We start from the raw sequence: 20,969 nt of genomic DNA, 5'->3' as shown, positions 1-20,969 counted from the left end.
GTGGCAAGACAAGGACAGTCACTCATGCATTGGCAGTAATCTCCTCATTAGGGTACACACATATTAGGATGATTCCTCCCTTTTAGTGTTTAAATTCTATAGTTTAAAAAAACCCAACCACTTATAATTCAGTTAATGAACTACCTTATAATTAGCTATTTCATATTAACGATGCTTTTGTTTACAAAAATAAAATCTTCGAGGCTCACTGCAAGGTCTGTGGTGTCATAGGGCTCAAAGGTTGAGCTCTAATACCAAAAAGCAAAGCAAAATAAAACAACACACAGAAGCAAAGAAGTAAATTAAACAAGGATAACCAACTTCATATCCAACGTCTCTCTTTCCAGAACATGAATAAGACAGTAAAACAGATTTCACTTTGCTTTCCATAGAATCCCCCTTGGGACCTTCCCCCTTCACTTTCAGGGACAGCTCTTTAATTTCTTTTCTGTGTCAGTCATTTATGTTTGTTATTTCATCGCCTCTCAACACTTCAGTAAAAAAAAACTTCATGTTGTGCTATGTCAACCAGTCATTTTCTTTTTTTTTTCCATTTAATAATAAATTCTAGAATGAAAGATCCTGTCATCTGTGAAAGGAGCTACAGGTGTCACCCAATAGATAGAAAAAATTTTGACTGGAGTAGAAAAGCCTCGAAGGTCAGTAAGGGGAGCTCTGAAAGTCGATCTTAGTGATCTTTTTAGCACATTTGGGAGCAGTGTTGGTAGGGCAAGAGGAGTAGCAGGGGAGGTGGAGTAGCAGGGGAGGCAGAGGAGAGAGAGGTCCAGGAGCCTGTGATATAATGAATAGCTCTTTGCTAGAGAACTTTCTCCCACACACAGGCAACCTGCAGGTTGGCTAGGCAAGATGGCCTGCATCAGTGTCAGGAAATCTGTACGGAGTCTTTTCCAGGACTGAAGTCTTCCTGCCCCGCAGCTCAGATCTTTCCCACCCTTCCAGCTTCTTTGCCCCATCTTTTCCTGGATGAGTACAGATCAGCTCCTGTCTCTCTCCCTAATCATAATCCATCTTCTATCCCCAGGGCCAGGGCAGCTGTGTTGGTTGTGTACCTTTACACAAAAGGGCCCACCAAAGTGGCACCGTGCCGAGGAGGCCAATGGAGACTAAAATCTAGTCCGTGCTTTTCTCACCAAACCCTGTGTTGGGGGAGTGTCTTTTTAAAACCCACACGAAGGATCCTATGAGCTAGCCACAGCCATGTCAGTAACACCTGCATTGAATTTTGGGGCACATCTGACTCTACAGTAGTGTTTTAAAAGAAAGTGCTCTTAACATACTCTCTAGATTAACCCATGCTTCTCCTTCCCTCTGCAAAACGCAAGGACGAGAGCCACGGCACACCCATGCCAGCAGTCGGTAGATGCTCTCTGGCAGGCTCTGGGCTCGTCTACTCTCTCCAGGCATGTTCTCTGTATGTCAAGCATCCTGGTTTGTTCTCAGACTGGTTTCTACCAGTTGTACTTGTTGTTTTAATTATTCAAATTAATTAAATTTTGGCTAAACTGATGACATGGCATAAAAAGAGAGAGAGCTGTAGTTTCTGTGAAAACTAAGTTTAACACTTTGCAAAGATTGGAAAGGGGTAAGGCCTAGAAACAGCTGTTGAGTTAGTTGTGGGGAGGCAGCCAGTAAAGACTGGCAGAAGAAAAATGCAAAGTCTAAGATTCTTCACTCAATTATTTTAGGTGTGATTTGAAGTCCTTAATGCACATTAAAGAAATTCAAGCTAGAAATCATAGACAACGAATTGCTGGTACAGTTTATGAAAGCAAGATGCATCTGCAAACCTATGTTAAAAACAAAATATGAGAAATCTTTTTTAAAAAGCTTTGGCAGTATATAAAAAACTTAATGTATTAAGGCAATACATTAATTTAATGTATTAAGATAAAACACAGGCTTAAGAAATGGCTTTTAATCAATTTTTATCAATATTTTAATCAATTTTTTCTAATTAATTGTCAACCAATACCCAATACAGATGTTATCATATAAGGTTTCTAAAGCATTTTATTTAAGCCTGATGAGATCTGTCTATAGTAGCTCCTTACCCTTAGAGATGCTCTTTCATGCAACTTTAAATATCCTGTAGAATATCTGCCTTTATTAAAAAGGTTTTTTTTGTTTGTTTTTAATCTTTTTATTTTTAAGTTGTTAACTGTATTTTGACATCAAACAATAATGTATCAAGTGAGGAAAGAGTCATTCTCAGGAAGAGCCACATAATCATATCTATACCAATTCAAAATATTTTTAAAAATGTTCTTTTGTCTAATTTATGAAATATACTACAGATTAGAACAGGACACGCATCCTATCTGGTAAACATAAATCAGTATTTGGCACCTCTGCTGGGAATTTCGTAAAAATTGCCTTTTAAGTTCAAACTGACTAAAAGACAGCTGGGTATAACAAACTCAGAACTTTTCTTAGGGAGGATGATTCAGTGTGAGGTTAATTATTTATTAAGGGAGGAAGGAAGAAGATTGAAAAAGAGGTTTTGCTTCATCATTTCCCATCCATTTGAAATCAAAGAATCATGCAGTTTTGGAACTGGGGAGAAACTCAGGGGGCAGTGGTTATGACTTCTCTTACGGCAGAAATTTCCTGTTAAGATCTGATGATCCCCCCATTGTGTTTTATTACCACCCAAAATGAGGTGTCCCCACGCTGGAAAGGAGTAGGCTCATTATTGAAAAGCTCAATTTAGAAAATTCTTTTTTTAAAAGTGTGACAAATTCTAAAATTGAGCATCTTAAAAGAACATAAATTTATTTACCATAGTTTGCATGGGTCTGTGTCCTCTGTGAGTCGGGCCCCACTTAGCTGGGTCCTCTGCTCAGGGTCTCATGGGCTGTAACATGGTGTGGGCTTGCGGCTGACATGTCATCCGAGGCTCAGAGACTTCTTCCAGGCTCTCATGGATGTTGGCAGAATTCAGTTCCTTGTGGTTGTAAGACTGAGGTCCTCAGCTCCTAGAGGCTGCTTCTCTCCATAGACAGTTCACAACATAGATGTGGTATTTCTTCTTCTGGACCAGCAGAATCAGAAAATTCTTTCTTGTGAGATTTACTCTGGTCATTTTATCACTTCCACGTTTGGATATTCATCCTGAAATTTGCAATTTGAACAGTTTTGTCCTTGTATATTTTGAGGGAGCAGGGTGAATTTATCTTGGAGAAAACAAAATGTGTGTGTGTGTGCCCTAGGTAGATTGCGGGTAAGAGTAATAAGCATAAAGAAAGACTGCCTGTTAGTTTAGCAATTAAATAATGTGGACACTTGCCTTAAAAAGTGGTGTGCTCACTTGCTCCAGAAGAGAGCAGTGATTACCTACGTGGAAGTCTTTAGGATAGGGTTTCTATATTGATGGAAAGTCAGGATAAGAGGCTTCTAAACTTCTGTCTGAAATTTCAGAAACTATGAAAAACAGTCTTTTTCATAACTAATTTGGTGGCAGACTCTGATATGAACCCCTGGAGGCTATTTGATTATCTGTATTTATCCTATTTTTTTCTGGATATTCACATATTTGGCTGCTGAATTATTTTAGTCTTTGATTTAAAGGTGCACTATATTACTTTCCTGAATCTAAAATATCTGAATTTGGAAACACACCTGGACAAAGAATTTTGGCTTAGAGGCTGTGAACCTGTGATATGTGACATGAGCCTGGTGGTGGGCATCTGTGTATTTGCAAGAAAAAGAAGTGATTCCACTTGCAATAGCATGGCGCTCCGGACAGTCTAAATGATCCAGCAGTACAAATAAAAACAGTTAGGTCCTGAATCAAACATACTTTTAAGGCCCTGCTGGACTCCAAAGCAGTAATGGAAATCTTTCCCATAAACACAATTTAAATACAAAATAAATAAAAACTGACCAAAGACATTTCAAACATAGGGGGAAAAACAGAAAAAGGGAAGAAAATTAAAACACAATCATTCCAAAGATTTTAATATAACTTATTAGTCATAATAGGCTACTTGATGCTATGATGGTAAATTAACTTCAATATCTCACTGACATAACAAACACAATTTACTTTGATAGGAGACTGCTTCACACAGTCACTGAGGACTTGATGGATGCTATCAACATCTCATAAGTTGTCGCAACAGGATAAAAGAATACATGGAAAACTCAAACCCACCTTTTCCAGCTTTGGGCCAGAAGTGACATGTCATTTTCATTCCTGTTGCTCAGGGTTACTCATGTTGCTTCTACTAAATGTCAGGTAGCACATGGAATTTTTGCTGATTGACTATCTCCTCCATAAAAGGAAAATAAAGAAACATAGAAAAAGTAGGACAAATAGAAATTTTAAGTGACTTGGCATAAACACGTCCAGGTAAATCTATAATCACAACACACAATTGAAATATACTGATAAGTAAAAAATCAGGCCATGTCAGGAATGATATTTTAAATCTAGTTATTTGATGTTCAGAACAGGTCCACCAAAAATGTTAAAAACAAATAAAGTTTTAAAATAAAAGGACAAAGAGGATAGAACCAAAATAAAGCTGATATGGGTATATTTTTATTAGAAATAATAGATGTTAAGTCTAACAAAACGAACGCTATTTCTTAAAAGGAGAATGTTTATGTTTAGTAGATGGCATAGCTTTGCTCCTAAATCCTAAAGGTCTGCACTGTAACTTACCTGTAGGATCCTGCCCAGGGCCCCATACGACTTCCCTATCATAGGTGTTTCGAATATCAGTGTGTCTTCTGCATCAAAGGGCCCAAGGGGCAGAGGCAGCTGGCACACAGCTTGGACCTGGTGCAGAGACTTCTCTTACACTGGGCCCCACTGAAAGCTGGAAGCCCACTAGACGTTATATGTCTTTCTTTGGAGTAGGAAGGTCTAGATGCAGCAACTTAGAAGAGATATCTTGACCAGGACTCAGATCAGAGGAGGCAGTCACTAAGGTGGAAGACCCCTAAACTTTTGTGAAATTTGTTTCTTAACTTCTGGATATTTGCTACTTTCTAGTCATCAGATCCAGTCAACAAGCTCTTGTTATTATAATGGACCAAAATGATATTTGCGGAATGAAGAGGCAATCCTAGTCTTTTTAAATTAGATTACGCTGGAGGGCTGTAGAGTTGATAAAGGCTTGCGATAGGACAGTGAAGTACATTGCTAGTCCTACCAATTGAAAAGTAACTGCTTTTTATAGTCTTTACTATGAGAGAGAAGAGAAAAAGTATTATCTAGATCAATAGCTACATGCTAGGTACCAAGGATTGTATTGGTTTGCTCCAATAAAGAAACCTCATTTGGAATACCAGTTGCAACTGGAAACATGACCTGATTAAGTTCACCATGATTTATCACCATTCTCCAAGATCTGTCTCTTCTTCACAGGCCAAATAGGTGAAATAATTGAGAATGTAGTAGAAATCACCACTTCTCCATCCTTTAAGGCCTTTACGGTGGCACTCTTCTTTGTAATCCCTCCAAGAATGCTAAAGTGCCTTTGGTTTATTATTTTAGCAAGCAAACAGTTCTAGGAACTTCTTTCTGGCCTTTCCTATTATAAAGCCCTCACACCATGATTTGGGGAACAATGTGGGGTTTCTGCCACTTGCTGAATATGTAAATTCCAACTCTGCATTCAGAACTAGAAAAATAACCATGGGATGGGGTTTGAGTACCCACCAGGCCCACTACAAGTTGGGTTCAAGCCAAAACTCCACTTATTCCCTGACTTCTTAGGCCCTACTCTGCTTGGCACAACAAAGTGACATATTGAGTTTCTAGGAATCAGTGTTAATTCGGAGCTAGTGTGCAATTATCTCCCCTCCCAAATTCTAGCTATTTTCCCCCTACAATGCACATTCACACTGGTAAGTGCCTTTGGGAAGGGTAGATAGGTTTTCAGTACACATTTAGGCTGTGTAGCAGGACCTCTTCCCCTTAATTTAAGAGGATCCAGCCAGGACCATCTGTTCTGGGATTCTAGTCAGAATTCTTTACTCTAGACCTAGAGCTCTTTTATGTACAAAAATCAAGACATTAGTAGGCTGTATATATGTATTTCAATCCTAAGGAGATCACAATAAATCAGCCAACACCAAAGATCGAGCCATTCTGATGATCACTTTAGCTCTGTCCATTATGACAACCACGTGTCCTTGTCTGTGGTAGTTAAGATAGTTAAGTGATGTCACTCGGCACTTGTCACTCCAGTATCCCACCATCCTCAGTTTAATGACAGCATTAGTGGCTTACAGAGAATGGCTACTACAGAACTTGACAAGGATGCTGATGCCTGCATTTCTTAAAGCCTTGATGAAGGGAGTGCCTTCTGAACCCTCCCAGGTCATAATTAGGAAACAGCCGAGCAGTTCTCACACAATAAATCCATGCCAGCATTCCAACTCCTTATGTTATGGACAGATTCCATTTATATAGTGTGAGATGGATTTATGAAGGAGGTGGTTTGGAGGTACTACTTGACAGAAAACAAATGGTTTCAGAGTTTGTGTGTGTGGGTAGAGTTTTGAGTAATATGAGACAAGGTCTAAGGATAGAAATGGGAATGAAGTAAGAGACTTGAGCAGAGATGAAAGATCCAGTAATGATCATAGATGAACTGCGGAAATTTGGTGGCGGAAGCGCCAACAACCCAAAGTGGAGTTGCTCCTTTGGGAAAGACAGAGGAGAATCTGTGGACAAAACAGAAAGATTTGAAAATAGGCAATATACGTGGCATAAAAGAGACCAGCATGTCAAAAATTATTTTGAGGCTAATTAAGTAGGAGGGTGATAACAGGGGGGCATTAGTAAGAAAGATGGGGAAGCCATAGGGAGAAGGCATATGGAATACAATAGTTTGAAGGTGAATACAATAGTTAGATGGGAAAAGATGTGATAGGGTACTGAAAAATTCTTATAACTGTTGGAGGGGCCTTATCAAAAGCTAATTATTATATGTAGTGACTTTATAATTTGACAACTTGGCTAGCTTAAACTACATTCCCAGAGTTCTCTTCTTCGTGTTTCCAGTTCAGGTGGGCCACAGGAGAGTCTTGTGTGATTTGGTAAAAATGAAGCAGCAGATATATATTATTTTCATAGAAGTTTTATTTATAATAGCTAAACACTGGAAACCACTCAAATGCCTGTGAAATGGTGAACAAATTTTAGTAATCTACATAAAGGAATACCACTTAGTAATTAAATGAAATGAATTACTGATACACACAACATAAATGAAACTCAAAAGCTCCATGCCAAATGAAAAGCCAGAAGACTATACACTGTATGATTTCACCATGTGAAATTACATGTTTCAGAAAGCTGATGATCAGTGGTTGTTCAGAACCAAGAATGGGAGAAGGGCATTGATTGTAAGAGGGCACAAGAGAACTTTTGGGGGTGATGGTGGTCTTATAACTACATACTTGTTGAAACTCAACGATTTTTTAAATTTAAAATTGGTAAAATTTGCTGTATATAAATACCTGAATAAAGTTGATTTCAAAAATAAAGTCATATAATAATGAAAAAACCCACAATCTGGAAAAAAGATTAAAGAAATGATAGATTACACAGTGTGGAGACCCAGACCAGGAGATCTGTTAAGAGTTGAGCTTATGATTGGCATGGTATGGGAGAGGAGGTCCAGTGTAGTAGCAGATATTTTGTAGCTTGCACATATTGTTTATCTGTTGCCTCACCTTATTGGTGTATGAGCCAGTGACTGATCCTTCTTCGCCAAGATACTAGTCCAACTTTTGCAACTCTTGGGTGAGGCTTGTGTGTATGCTTAATTCCATGACAAAGAGCCCCAGCTTATGTAGAACACAGTCCAACAAGGTCAGAGGTAATGAGAACTGACGTGGGCTCCAGCTCATGCTTTTGAGTTGTAGCTTATTCTTAATTTTACCTACTTTACATCCATCTGCTCTTCCCAACCACCAGTCCTATATATACATTTCTTTACTGTATCAGTCAGCATGCAATCAGAGAAGCATAATCACTATATACATATATATGTATATTATACATACCACACACATACACGCACATGCACACACACGAATCTGCTTCTCTGATTGCACACTGACTGATATAACACAGAAAATATAGAGTTTAGGGCAGTGATTCTCAATATTTCAAAATCCATGTCTTATTTGGATAAACATAAACGTTTCTCGTCTTCTCTTCCACCCCACCAGTTATGACAGACCCCTCTTAAAGAAGCATGCCCGTTAGGCTAAGGAATTCTAGTTTGGCAGAGATATATGGATGGTGTTTCTTATTGTAGTTTATACTGTTTAAACTGTTATTGTTTGCATTTTAAAATATAACATTATACTATGGTAATAGCTATAGGTTTTTAAATTAGGCACATCCACTTCCACATATTCTTAACTGTTCATTCTTCCCCACGCTTTGCCCCTCCCCATCACTTTTTGGAAGATAAAGATTAGACATTCAGGTTCCTCTTTCAGTTTTTATGTAGAAAGTCACAAGAGACCATAATTCACTCCCTAACACCCCAAACAAACCAGATAATCTACATAATTATAGTTTTTAAAAAACTATCACAGAGATGAGAGTACAGAGAAAACTAAGTGAACTGAATTTCAGAAAATGACAATCCTTCATGAGAGAAAATATCCACAATGGTTCTCACCCCTGGCTAAGTGTAGAGAAGAGGAATCCACTATACACAATGGTAAATCAGCCTAATTTTAAACAAATTTTAATGGCAGTATGTGGGCTACTGTGACAGACACGTTAGAATCCAGAGGAGTCACAGGCACAGAGCAAAACCCTACTACCTCACAATTCTTTCCTACTGATACTAATTACTGGGGTAGGGGCACAAAAACCGATGGCAATGAAGAAGAGCTAAGAGAAACTCTTAGAGATACACTGGACTTTCGAGCTAGGAAGGACATGTAGAAGGACAGAAGGGCTGAGAGAAAACCCCTAGCTCTTTAGACCTTCAGAAAGATTGGGGTTGGGAGCAGAAGAGGTGTGAGATCTTTCCCCAAGGCTCGAATCTAAGGAAGACATCAAGAAGAGCAGAAAAGCTGAGAATAACAGCTCTAAGAGGATATTTGCTTATTGGAACAGTCCTGATCCTGCCTTCAAAATATTTGAGGCCAGTGGCGAATTGAATCAAACTAAAAAAATATGACATAGCCCAAATCCAGTCAACTATAATATAAATATAAATATAAATATAAATATAAATATAAATATAAATATAAATATAAATATAAATATAAATATAAATATAATCCAGGTATTTACTCAACCTAAATTCTAGTGGCCTTATAGAAGAAGGAATGTGGCCTTTTTTAGAGGGAAATATCATTTAATTCACCGTCTACTGTATTTTTACATAAAATGTCCAGCACACATTAAAAAAATCAAGACACACACACAGAAAAAAGAAAATGTAACCCACGGCCAAGAAAGATTACCATCAATAGAACTTAATTGAGAAATAGTCCGATGTTAGAATTACCACAGTATGACAAAAATGCTAAAGGACTTAAAGGAAAAAGTGGAAACCAAGTATGAAGATATGGGCAACTTCAGAAAAGTGATGGAGAACATAAAAATGGAAATTCTAGAAAAAATACAGTATTAGAAGTAAAAGATTAGAGAGCTGGACTTAACAGTAAGTTGGAAAATACAGAGGAAAGAAACTTGAGATAGCATCAAAATTGTAAGACAAAGAGTAAAAAAATTATTTTAAGAACAGTATTTGAGACCTCTGAAACAATGTCATGTGGTTTAACACTTGTATTACTGGAGTAATAAAAGGAGAGGAAAGAGAGAATGGGCAGAAACAATATTCAAAGAGATAATAGATGAGAATTTTCCAAAACTAATGAAAACTATCAACTTTCAGGTTCAAGAACTGCAGCCAATATCAAGCAGAAAGAAAAGTCCATCTAGGCACAACATAGTCAAAATTCTGAAAACCAAATTTAGAGAGTTTTTAAAAGTATCCAGAAAAAAAAAATACATGACACATGGGGAGCTAACATAGGAACTACAAATGACTTTTAATAAGAAAATAATGGAGACAGAAATAGAATGACATGTTTAAAGAGCCAAAAGGTGAAAAAAAATCTATCAACTTAAAATTTTATATAGTGAAAATTATCTTTTAAATATGAATGTGAAATAAAGACATCCTTATATAGACAAAAGCTGAGAGACTTCATCTCCACCAAACTGCACTACAGTACAAGAAATGCTATAAAAAGTTAGAGTCTAAAGAAATTATATATGATCTGCAAGAAGGAATAAAAAAGTGCCAGAAAGGACAAATATCTAGGCAATTTAACAAGAGACATATATTTTAGTACCTTCACTACATATATATATTCACAATTTTTAAACGTAAAAAACCCTACAATGTATAACATGTAGAAATAAAATATAAGGCAATATAAAAGATGGGAGAGGGACAAATGAAAGCCTGCTGTTCTAAATTTCTTATACAGTCATAAAATAAATAATATTATTTGAAGATAGACTGTGATCATTAAAGATGCAAATTGTAATGTCAAGATGAACCATTATATTTAACATAAAGAGGAACGGCTAGAAAGACAATCTAGGAATTTAAATGAAATATTAAAAAGACACCCAATTTACCCCAAAGAAGCAGAAAACAAGGCATAGAGAAACAATTGACAAATGGGAATGAATGAATGAAAAGAACTTCCCTCAATCATTATTATTGAACTCTGAATGGCTTTGGAAACTAGCTTTTGCTACAGACTTGATAATGGTTTTCATGAATTCAACTAAAACTACAAGGCAAAATAAAGCTATGTGTGAAGCATATACTGCAGTTAAATCATTTGGATGCAACTAACATTGTTTGAATCACAAATAATATCAATCTGCTTTATACACTTTCCAGGCTGTCAAAAGTTAAAACAAGAAACAAGATTTCCATTCTGACTCGAATTTGGAACATTTATTTTTTCTCAACTCAAACTACAGTTCCAATAGTGGTTTGTGGATTTTGATGTAAGTGAAAAGGAAATTTCCTTATTTCAAATCCATGTAACTGTGCAACTGAGGTGCTTCCACCTAACCTTCAATTGGAAGTGATTAATCTGAAATGTAATGGCATGCTAAAGGGGAAATAACAAGAGAACTTATAGAATTCTAATTGCATAAATGCTTTCTAAGCCATAAATATGCTCAAGAAAAATCATGTGCTCATGGATTGATATATTTGATAGTACCTATCGGGGTGAAAAGATACTTCCCAAAATAAAATACATAAACTCTAGTTACAGATCAGCATTAACAGATAAACATTTACAATCAGTTTTGATGATAGAAAACACTATTTGAAGTGCTATTCTTCCCCCCCCCCCCGGAAAAGAGTTCCATTCCTCTTATCATTAGACTTGTATTACAATTACTATTACACCTTACATTTTTGTCAATAAAGAAATATGGATATTTCCTTTCTCTCGTTATATAAGTATCTACTCAATGTCCCCAATTTTACCTCTCTGCACAAAGCCTAAACTATTTATTACCAGGCCCCTTCTCAAAAAGAAATTGTCCATCCTTAGTCTAAAGCAGTGTTTGCCACAGTTGCTACTGTGTATTTTGCTTTCGAACTACATACATTATAATTCAAACTATTATTTCAGTGAGTCACTTGGAGAAGAGATAGAAAAGGACATTGAGAGCTGCTTCAGTCCTGATGTTAAATATTTGAAGCTAACATTGAGCACATATAATATGTAACAAGCACTCCAGTATTTGAGCACTTTGCATATATTTGCTCACTTAATACTCACAAGAATCTTAGGAGGTAGGTACTATTCTCCACCGTCATTTTATAGAAGCCGAGAGTGAGCTGCCAGCTATCACATTGATAAGTGAAACCGAGGCTTCTAGGATTTAACCCAGCAATGGGACATCGGAACCAATGTTTGCAACATTAGTCCAGGGGTCAAAGGCAGCTAGGTAATTGTTGGGGCGGGGAGGCCGCAGGTGATCCAAGAGGAGTTGGTGTGGACACGAGCTCTCTTGGGGAGGACAGGACTATACCAGGTGACAAAAACTACCGAGGTCCCCGGAGGCTTTCAAACACCCATTATTCCCACCTTTCCAGGAACAGGACTCCTTCCCACCCCAGCCCCTCCAATAGATTCTGGTTCAGAGGGTTCTGATGAGCGTGTGAAAAAGTCTGAGCTTTTGGAGAAGCGAAGGACAGCTGGCAGCACGGGGAGAATCTGGGAAATTCTGGTCCCTCCGTATATAGACACACGCTATATTTATACATATGTATCTGTCGATTGGTAACATAACACACACCCACACATTAAGCCCCTATGCAGTATTAGCAGGATTTAGAATCTGAACATAATTATAATGTTCTCAGTCTTCTGAAGTGGATACTCAAGAGCGTTTAGAGAGACCATAAATAATAAAAATAACAGCGATAAGACCACCTGGCCTTGGCTAGAACCCCCAGCCCCGGCCGACTTGACTCCCCCTCAGTCGTTCCTCCGGTCCCTCATCGCTCCCCGGGCCGGGTCGCATCCTCCCGGGGCCGCCGGCGCGGTCAGAGCCGGGCCCAGGGCGGGCTGTTACCCTCGGGAGCACGTCCCGTCGACTCCGCGGTCGAGTCACCCATTTCGGTTGGTAGCGACCGCTATTGCTTTAAATGGACAGAGTATTTCGAAACGGGGAGGAAGGGGGGGGTCAGGAAAAGGAACTCAACTGCCTTTGATAACTGCCCGGCAGCCTGCCCTTCCCCAGAAGGCGAGCGCCGCGGGGGAAGCGCCCGCAGCGCCGTTGCCCGGCGGGCGCGCGGCGCCGCCCCCTTTCCGGGCGCCCACCTTCCAGGGAATCCCCCCCCGCCGCCCAGCGCCGCGACGCGGCCGCCCGGCTTTGTCTGCGGCGTCGCGCTCCGGCGCTCGCTCGCCCCACGTTTCCCGGTGTGCAGCCTGTAACCCGATCTCCCATTTCCTGGTGGATTCTCTTAAAGAGGCAGCGGTACAGGAGCAGAACAAAGGCTATTGTTTTATTTCCTCCTCTGGATTCCGCGTCCTTACCGGAATGCCCCTTCCGATGGCATTCTCATTGCGTCTGCGCTTGGGGGTGGGGGACCTTGTGCGTTTCAAGGTATCAAAGAGACAGAGCCGGGGAAGGTCGGAGGCGTTTAATAAACCTGTTTTGTGGTTTCCTGGGCCCCAGTGTAACGTTTTTTAACCGTGTCTTCCTTGAGCGAGGCAATTGTTGGGCTCAGCCTAGAAAGCCCGGCTCCCGGGCGGGCAGAGGGGCGCGGCAGGGAGGGCGGGTGCCCGCGCCCCGGCCGCGCTGCGGTGGGTGGGCTGTGCCGCCCGCCTCGCCCGCCGCCGGGCCCGCGCGGCCCCGCTCTCCGGGTTTCCTCCGCCCGCGCCCCCGCCGGCGCCCCTCCCCCCGACCGGCTTTTATTTCCCCGATGCCGGGCTGTAACCCGAGCTTTTATTTCCTGGTGGCTCCTTTAAGAGACAGAGCTCAGTGCTGGGAATTCGCGTCAGTTTCTGCACTGAAACTCTCAAGATCAATGAGCAGAGAGCTTTCTCAGTTCTGCCTTTCAGTTTCTCTCTTCCAGGAAGGAAAACATTCGAGAGAGCGAGCGAGCGAGCGAGGAGAGCGGCGGGAGGGCGGGGGGCGGGGGCGCCGGCCGCGGGTGGGAGGAGAGAGCGGGAGGCCGGCCGGCTGCGCCCCGGGTCGCCGCGCCGCGCCGCGCGACCTGCAGACCCCGCCGCCGCGCTCCGGCCCGGCTCCCACGCCCCCGCCGCCCGGCGCACCCAACTCCGCCGGCCGCCCCGCCCGCCCCGCGCGCTCGCAGACCCCCGGGGCGGCTGCCGGGAGAGATGCTGGAAGAAACTTCTTAAATGACCGCGTCCGGCTGGCTGTGGAGCGTTTCTGGGTTGGGGAGAGGAAAGGAAAGTGGAAAAAAACTGAGAACTTCCTGATCTCTCTCGCTGTGAGACATGTCTGAGACTCCTGCTCAGTGTAGCATTAAGGTAAAGATCTTCTCCCCCTCCCTCTCCGTGACCGAAAACCTTGAGTTGCACCGGCCGGGGCAGGCTTGCTGGGCGCTTCAGAGGGGGCTGTTGCAGTCGCTCTGTTCGCAGTAAATTATTTGGGGCGCCCGGGAAGGAGATGCAGCTTGCGGCGGCTGCTGTACCCTTTAATGTAACCTTGCTGCTCTCCCCCGCGGAGCCCCCTGTCGGCTCCATCGCCCCCACCCCACCCCCTTTCTTTTTGACAATGAAATGCCGGTCACAATTGGTCAGGAGGAGCCCGAGTGGTCTCTAGAACTGTAAAACACCCCGGTAATTAGTGCGCTTTAAAAAAAAAAAAACCAACAACAAAAAAACAACATACACAAGAACCTGCTCCTACTCCTACTCCCAACATGTGACTGAAATGTAACTTTTGTTCCCGAGGGTGGTCTCCTTAGAAAAAAAAAAGTTCTCCAGCCCCTCTTGGGGGATGGAATCATTTCTTTTTTTTAAGGACTCCCTGGGTCTGATCTGACAGGGTGTACCCCCCTCTCCTCGGTGATTGCAAGCGCCGGTCGGAGAGACAGTCCTGGTGTCAGCTTTTCCTGGGCATTGCACAATGAACGTCTTTCTTTCTTTCTGTTTAACCAAGGTGAATAAAGTTGCTGAATGGTTCTTTTGCTCCGATGCATATGAAAGTTGAGCAAGCTCAGAGTAGAAAACTCCTGCGATGCAGGGAGAGAGGGAATTATCTAAGTGACCCAGGCAAAATGACCTTCCCTGTTTGACAGTGCAGAGAGGATATCTAAGAGTAGAAGTCTCCCAGCTTTCTGGCTGTTCTGCAGTGTTGAAAATGCAGGATAGTGGATATTTGCAAACACTGTCCTTGGCTTCCAAGTAGTGGTGTGTGTGCGTGTGCGCGTATCTATCTTAACTACCTATCTATCTAGGCTGGTGGTGCTGTGGTTTGTTGCTTCTCAGAAGTTGTAAAGTTTGCCACCGTGAGGAGGCAGAATGATCTGTCCATCTCCCCCAATTATTTTTCCCATGGCTGCATTTCTTGCGCACTTTATTTATTTCACTGTTCCATCAGTACCCAGGTGGAAAAAAAGCCTTCTGCTTCTGTGAGAGGCTGAAGCTGCTGAAGTCTGTTTGGTTTTGGTTTGGCCCATTTAGCGTGTGTTCATTGAGCGGACACTGCAGAAACAATGAACAAATAGCCTGTTTTCTTCATCTGTGGGGAATTAGAAGAACCTTTGCTGCTTGAACACTGCTTTTACATTAGCATCTGTGTAGAGGAAACACAGTATTTTATCATATTGGCTTTACTGGGTTTTCATACTTATTCTCAGATTTTAGTGTTTCTTACCAGGAAAGATTTTCATGGGTTTGAAATAGGGCTAATGTGAACTGAAAAGGTGGGTTGGGTTTCTTTGTTTTTGCCTCACAAAAATGCCCAGTGGAACTTTTGGGCTTCTGTGTTTGTATATATCTGGGTGTGTGTGTGTGTGTGTGTGTGTAGCAATACTTCTATAGGTAGAGGAGGTCTCAGAGTAAAGGACTTGGGGTACATTGATACTTCAAAACCGGTTTATTTGCTGTATAAGTCAGACTCTTCAACAAGTTCAGGAAAATCCTATGGTACAAATAATCTAATTTATTCTACACTTCATAACACAAACAGAGGTAACTAAATAATAGGGTATTAAACCCTGTAAATTGTATTTAGTTTGCCAGTAAATCTGACATCAGGAAAACCTGGGCCACCGATGGGCAGTAATTTTAGGGTGAAACAACAACAAAAATCCGTTCTGTGACTTTTCTTGATACCTCTTCTAAAGAGACTATTATCCCTACTGTTCTGATGGGCTCATGTTTGTGCGCTGCAGGCAGAAGTGCTACCAGGTGGCTTGTTTCACTGTATTTTAGTGGGGAAAGAGTGCAGCAGCCCTTTTCCATAGCCACACATACAGAACCAATCCCAAACCCACACAAAACACTTTCTTAACCGTGACATAAAAATTGTAGCCATAGTTTGCCTATCATTTCTTTTCTCATTGCTTACCCTCAGAGTTCTTTTTAGGTGCCTCTTTTCATGACTGCGTACTTCTAAGTAATTAAAATAAATTTAATATTCTTCACTAGTAATAGAAGTACCTCTTGTGTTTTGGATGGTTCTTTATGAAACAAGCACACAGACTTATTGACTTGCTTAGACTGTGTATCTGTTTTGTTGCACATTATGTAAAGTGCATTTTTTCTGAGGAGTTTGTTTAATTCTCAGTGTTCCAATAATAAGCGCTGGAGATCAAGGAGTGGGATTATTCCAGGTCATCTGAAAATGTTCTGGTGATGTGTGCAGTGTTTCATTTAGTCCTTGGGATGTGGCACAGTGCATAATAAAAATGTTTGCTGGTAACCCGCAAGCCAGTACTGGCGTTGCTTCTAGAGTCCAGTAAACAATAAACTTTTCTGTGGAGTGGAGAGTGGATGTCAGAAGCTTTCAAGGATGAGCTGATAAATCAGATGTGCAGGAGACATGTGACACGGAGGCTCTCTGTACGTGGAGAGATTTCCCTCACTTTACTCCTGAAACTTTCCTCACTTGCTCTGGTTCCTTACAAGCAGCTGGTCAGCAGGCAGGCAGTTCTTCAGCAGCTGGGATGATGGAGCACAGAGGAGCCTGGCCGGACAGACACAGAGGGAAGGACTTTGCTTACTTCTGAGCGGTGTCTGTCCTAATAGAAAAGAGGAGCGTACCATTTAGGTGGACTTTCCAAGGCGAAAGTTTCTGAGTCAGTCAGTGACACCTTTGTAAGCATTGCTTATGTGGTGCTGGTTGCCAATGAATTTCTGATACTGGCTTTTGTATTCCTTTTGTGCTTTCTAAGCATGTTCCTATCACCTCGGGAGGTTAATATCAGACCTGAGTTTTACAGTAGAAGACAGTTGACCAGCTCAAGGTCACCTAAACTACCACGGAGCCCCACTATTTCTCTGCATTGGGCTGCCCATATGTGTAGTGGCACTCACTTCAAGAGAGTTTAAATGCTTCCATTTCTGACCATTTGGGGTTGTTTAAATGTAAGGACAGGGACAACTAACTACATAAAACATCCAATGATTTTTTTCCCCCCCGTCTGAAGATTGAGCGGCTGAGTGTGCTGGTCACAGGAGGAAGGAAGAGGCTGTCTTTTCCATCATCAGCCTTCACCTTCAAGTCACCTGTTCAGTTTTAAGTTCAGCCAAGTTGCAGCGGAAAGTGGTTATGGCCCAGTAGACACAGTCCTCCGTACGGCTTGGCACGGCTCTTTAGTCGGGGAGGGCTATCCAGAAAACAAAACCTAATCATATAACTTTCCTGGTCTCTCCTTCCCTGCCATCTGTACTGGTTGGCTTTCTTAGCAGACGAATTCTCTTTTCATTTTGCTGCTAACTGGGAGACTCTCTGGGTTTCTCCTGTTGGACTCTGAGCTCCTTCAGTTTAGTGGCGATTAACTTTGTGTCCTAGTACCTATCTTGGCACCTGGCACAGAAATGTTTCTCAGTAATGTTTGCTGATTTGAAGAAAGGCATGGGACGAGGTCATTGCCCTTTCCTCTGTCTGTCCCTGTGCACCTCAGGGTGATTTAACACCTTCATCTACTAGTTTGCATGAAATATTTAATTGGGTGCCTACAGTACCCAAAAATTATCATCAGTAGAACTTTGGTATAATAGTAATGTTTAATTATTTTGATAAAATTTTAAAAAACTGCTTTTGTGTCTGAACAGACAAAATAAAAAAGGAATTGAATCAATGATACAGCAAAGGGAGTTAAGGAATAACTAGAAGGTTCAGCTTAGCAGGCTTCTGTGTTTTCCCCAGTTTCTTGTCAATCGAATCAGGGAACTGTTAGACTTTCAGAGCTGAAAGACCTTAGAGATCACCTGGGCCAACGTCCTATTTTTATAGAGAGGAGGTCCAGCGAGCTAAATAGTTTGCTTCAGCTGATTGGTGACAGAGCCAGGTTTAGAGCCACACAGGCCTCCTGGTTCTCAGCCCTATAAAAGGCCAAGGAAACTCGATACAATAGGTCGCACTCTCTCTGGCACTTCCTAACTTGGTCCATTTTAATCACAAGCCAGCTGGTATGAGGGCATGGAGTTATGAGCCAAGGAAGATGGTGTGTGGGGGGGACATTGGGCCGAGAGGGTATATTGTTAGATGTGAGAAGAGGAAAGAGGAGTAGAGTAGGGGCTGAGGGAAGAGGGGCGTGATGGACTTGTATTTACACCATTTGCAGCAATAATTTTTTTTTTTTTTTATTATGGTACAAAACACGTATTAAATTTACCATCTTAACCATTTTTAAGTGTACAGTTCCCTGGTGTGAAGTATATTCACTTTGTTGTGCAACAGATCTCTAGAACTTTTTCATCTTGCAACATTGAAATTCTACAACCAACAAACATTAATTTCTCCTCCTCCCAGCCGTTGGTAACCACCTTTTTTCTTTTCCGTTTCTATGATTTTGACTACTTTAGATACCTCATCTGAGTGGAATCAGACATTATTTTTATTTCACTTAGTATAATATCCTTGAGGCTCATCAATGTTATAGCATGCGACAGGGTTTCTTTTTTTTTAAGTTTGCACAATATTCAAATTTTACGGAGATGCTACAGTTTCTTTGTCCATTCATCTGCTCACGGACATTGGTTTACTTCTGTCTCATGGCTGTCGTAAATGAAGCTGTGGTGGGCGAGAGGGTGCAAATCTCTTCGAGATCCTGTTTTGAGGTCTTTGGATATATACCCAAAGGTGGGATGGGCGGGATACAACAATACTTTTCTACAGCGTGTGAGGGACTGGTACTTCTGCTTTTAGGTGAAGGCACTGGGCCTGTTATCAGGACTTTTTCTGAGGAATCCTTGAGTGGACCTGAGGCTCTTTTATCCAGGGGCAGCCAAACTTGCACCTCAGTGTGTATGTGGTGAGCTTCCTGTTTCAAACAGTATCAGCTAAACCGTGGCAGCTAGTTCTAGGGAAGTAGCTTACCTCCTTAGCATAGGCAAGTCAAGGGTAAAAAATACCGCAAATGAGGGCGCCAGGGAAGGTGGAAATGAACCCACGTTCTGTAAATCTGAGTTGAGCTGCATTTACACCGAGGAAGGTTGGGGGCAAGGGGGCAACGGGTTGTTGGGACTAACTTGAAGAGCAGTTGCATTTTATTACTGATTTTCCAAAGTTGCCCTTTGGTATGGATCTCCCAGCTGAGTGAATGGGTGTCAAATGAAGCCCCCTAGGGTGTGGGGTATACAAATGACATATTTTTCTCTGTGAATGCTACTTTGGAAAGAACACTGGAGTTTGTTTTCTGGCAGAGTCCTTCACTGCTGTATTTGTTGTTAGATGTGTGTAAGAATCAAATCTCTGTGTGTATTTGTTGAATAGAATGAGTGTGAGAGCACTCGGGGGTTCCCACGCCCAAAGGGGCCCAGCTTAAAGAATGTTCACTGCCAAACCTAGTATTTAGGGAAGAAAACACTAGACTAAATTAGTGAGAAGTTAAATTTATAGCCTGTTACCAAACAAACACAGTTTTATTGATTTTTGAACATACAGGAACCGAACTAATAAAATGTTGGCTACTGGGGCATCTCAGGGTGAACCTCATCTATTGGTTAGAAACGAGTGCTGCTATGTGTTTCAAACTGTTCCTTCAGTGTCAAAATATTACCACAAATATATTGTTTGCTTGATAACCCTGTCTTCTTAGATTGTGAAAATATACAGTTCAGCCTAGTCTTTGTCTAAATGATGTGGAATTTTCGGAGTATGGGCAGGGAAGGGGGCCTGACTAAGGAAGGCATTAGCCTGTGTTTGTTAGGTGTGGACTTCCAGATGAGCTTAATGGCTCTCTCAGTCCGCAACAATAGGGCCAGAATCTTTATCATGTGACTGCAGTTCCCAAGCATTTTCCATGACACTGGCCTCAACTACAGCCATTTTAATGAAGAAAATCAAGAAACTAAGAGTGATGGGGCAATGGTGTGGCTTTACATAAGCTAAGCTGAGAGGCAGGAATAGAGCTGGAGGGAGATGTTTCCTGAAGTCCTGACTTTTGTTCCCTCTCTGGTCTCCTCGAAAGGTGTGTTGTTCTACCCATTGCTGTCATGGTAGGGAAAGCCAGGTGGTCACACTGTGCCACCTACCTTGGAACGATTGTTCTGATCTTCCATTTTTATACCAATCTCATGTTCTCTAGTCATATTTTGTCTTTCGATGGGCTTCATTTTGGACCCTTCATGTTTTTTTCAGAAACGTTTCTTTTTCCTCTCTGACTCGCTCTTTTTCCCCCCAGTGCCTGATTACTCCTTCCTTAAGTGGGTGACAGGCTGAGGCTATTTCTTCTCATTGCATCCAACCTCAGACCTAGACACCTTACCTCTATCATTCCCTGGTCAGTCTCTTCTCCTTCCACAACTTTTTTTTTCCCCTTCAAAAGTCTGTAAACCATCCATGAACACAAAATTATTGTTGTTTTTTCTTGTTTTGTTCTGAATCCTCACCTGAGGATATTTCTTCCATTGCTTTTCAGAGAGAGTGGAAGGGAAAGAGAGAGAGAGGAGCACCTCAGTTGGTTGCCTTCCGAAGTCACCCCTACTGGGGCTGGGTATTGAGCCTGCAACCAAGGCATATGCCCTTGGCCGTAATTGAACCCGGGACCCTTCAGCCTGTAGGCCGATGTTCTAACCACTGAGCAAAACTGACTAGGGCAGGTTCTTTTGTATTTTTTTTTAACTATCTTTCATGTACATCTTTAAAACTGATTTCTAGGAATCTATTTGAAGTCTTTTCAGTTGTTCTCTGATTGTCCCCCGCTACCAAAGGGATAATCTTTTTTCTTTTCCTTTCACCTGATAGTGTGACCATACTGGCCTTC

The 20,969-nt window shown here is 41.6% G+C and overlaps 1 protein-coding gene across 4 annotated transcripts in view; it reads left to right on the top strand.

Annotated features, from left to right (window-relative positions):
* The first annotated feature begins 13,855 nt into the window (after positions 1-13,855).
* The window catches only part of ETV6 (ETS variant transcription factor 6), a 215,802-nt gene continuing 208,688 nt past the window's right edge, over positions 13,856-20,969 (top strand). For all 4 annotated transcript variants that reach the window (XM_087814790.1, XM_087814788.1, XM_087814789.1 and 1 more), the window contains exon 1: positions 13,856-14,058. Coding sequence is in view for 3 of the 4 variants with exons in the window: in XM_087814788.1 (XP_087670914.1) it covers positions 14,026-14,058 (33 nt within the window). In the remaining variant the exon portion in view is untranslated. The remainder of the gene's footprint in view (positions 14,059-20,969) is intronic.

This window comes from Miniopterus natalensis, chromosome 2, assembly GCF_054644295.1.
Source record: "Miniopterus natalensis isolate mMinNat1 chromosome 2, mMinNat1.hap1, whole genome shotgun sequence".
Lineage (NCBI taxonomy): Eukaryota > Metazoa > Chordata > Mammalia > Chiroptera > Miniopteridae > Miniopterus > Miniopterus natalensis.
Note: the sequence above shows the minus strand (reverse complement) of the source record. Positions and strands in the feature narration are given on the sequence as shown.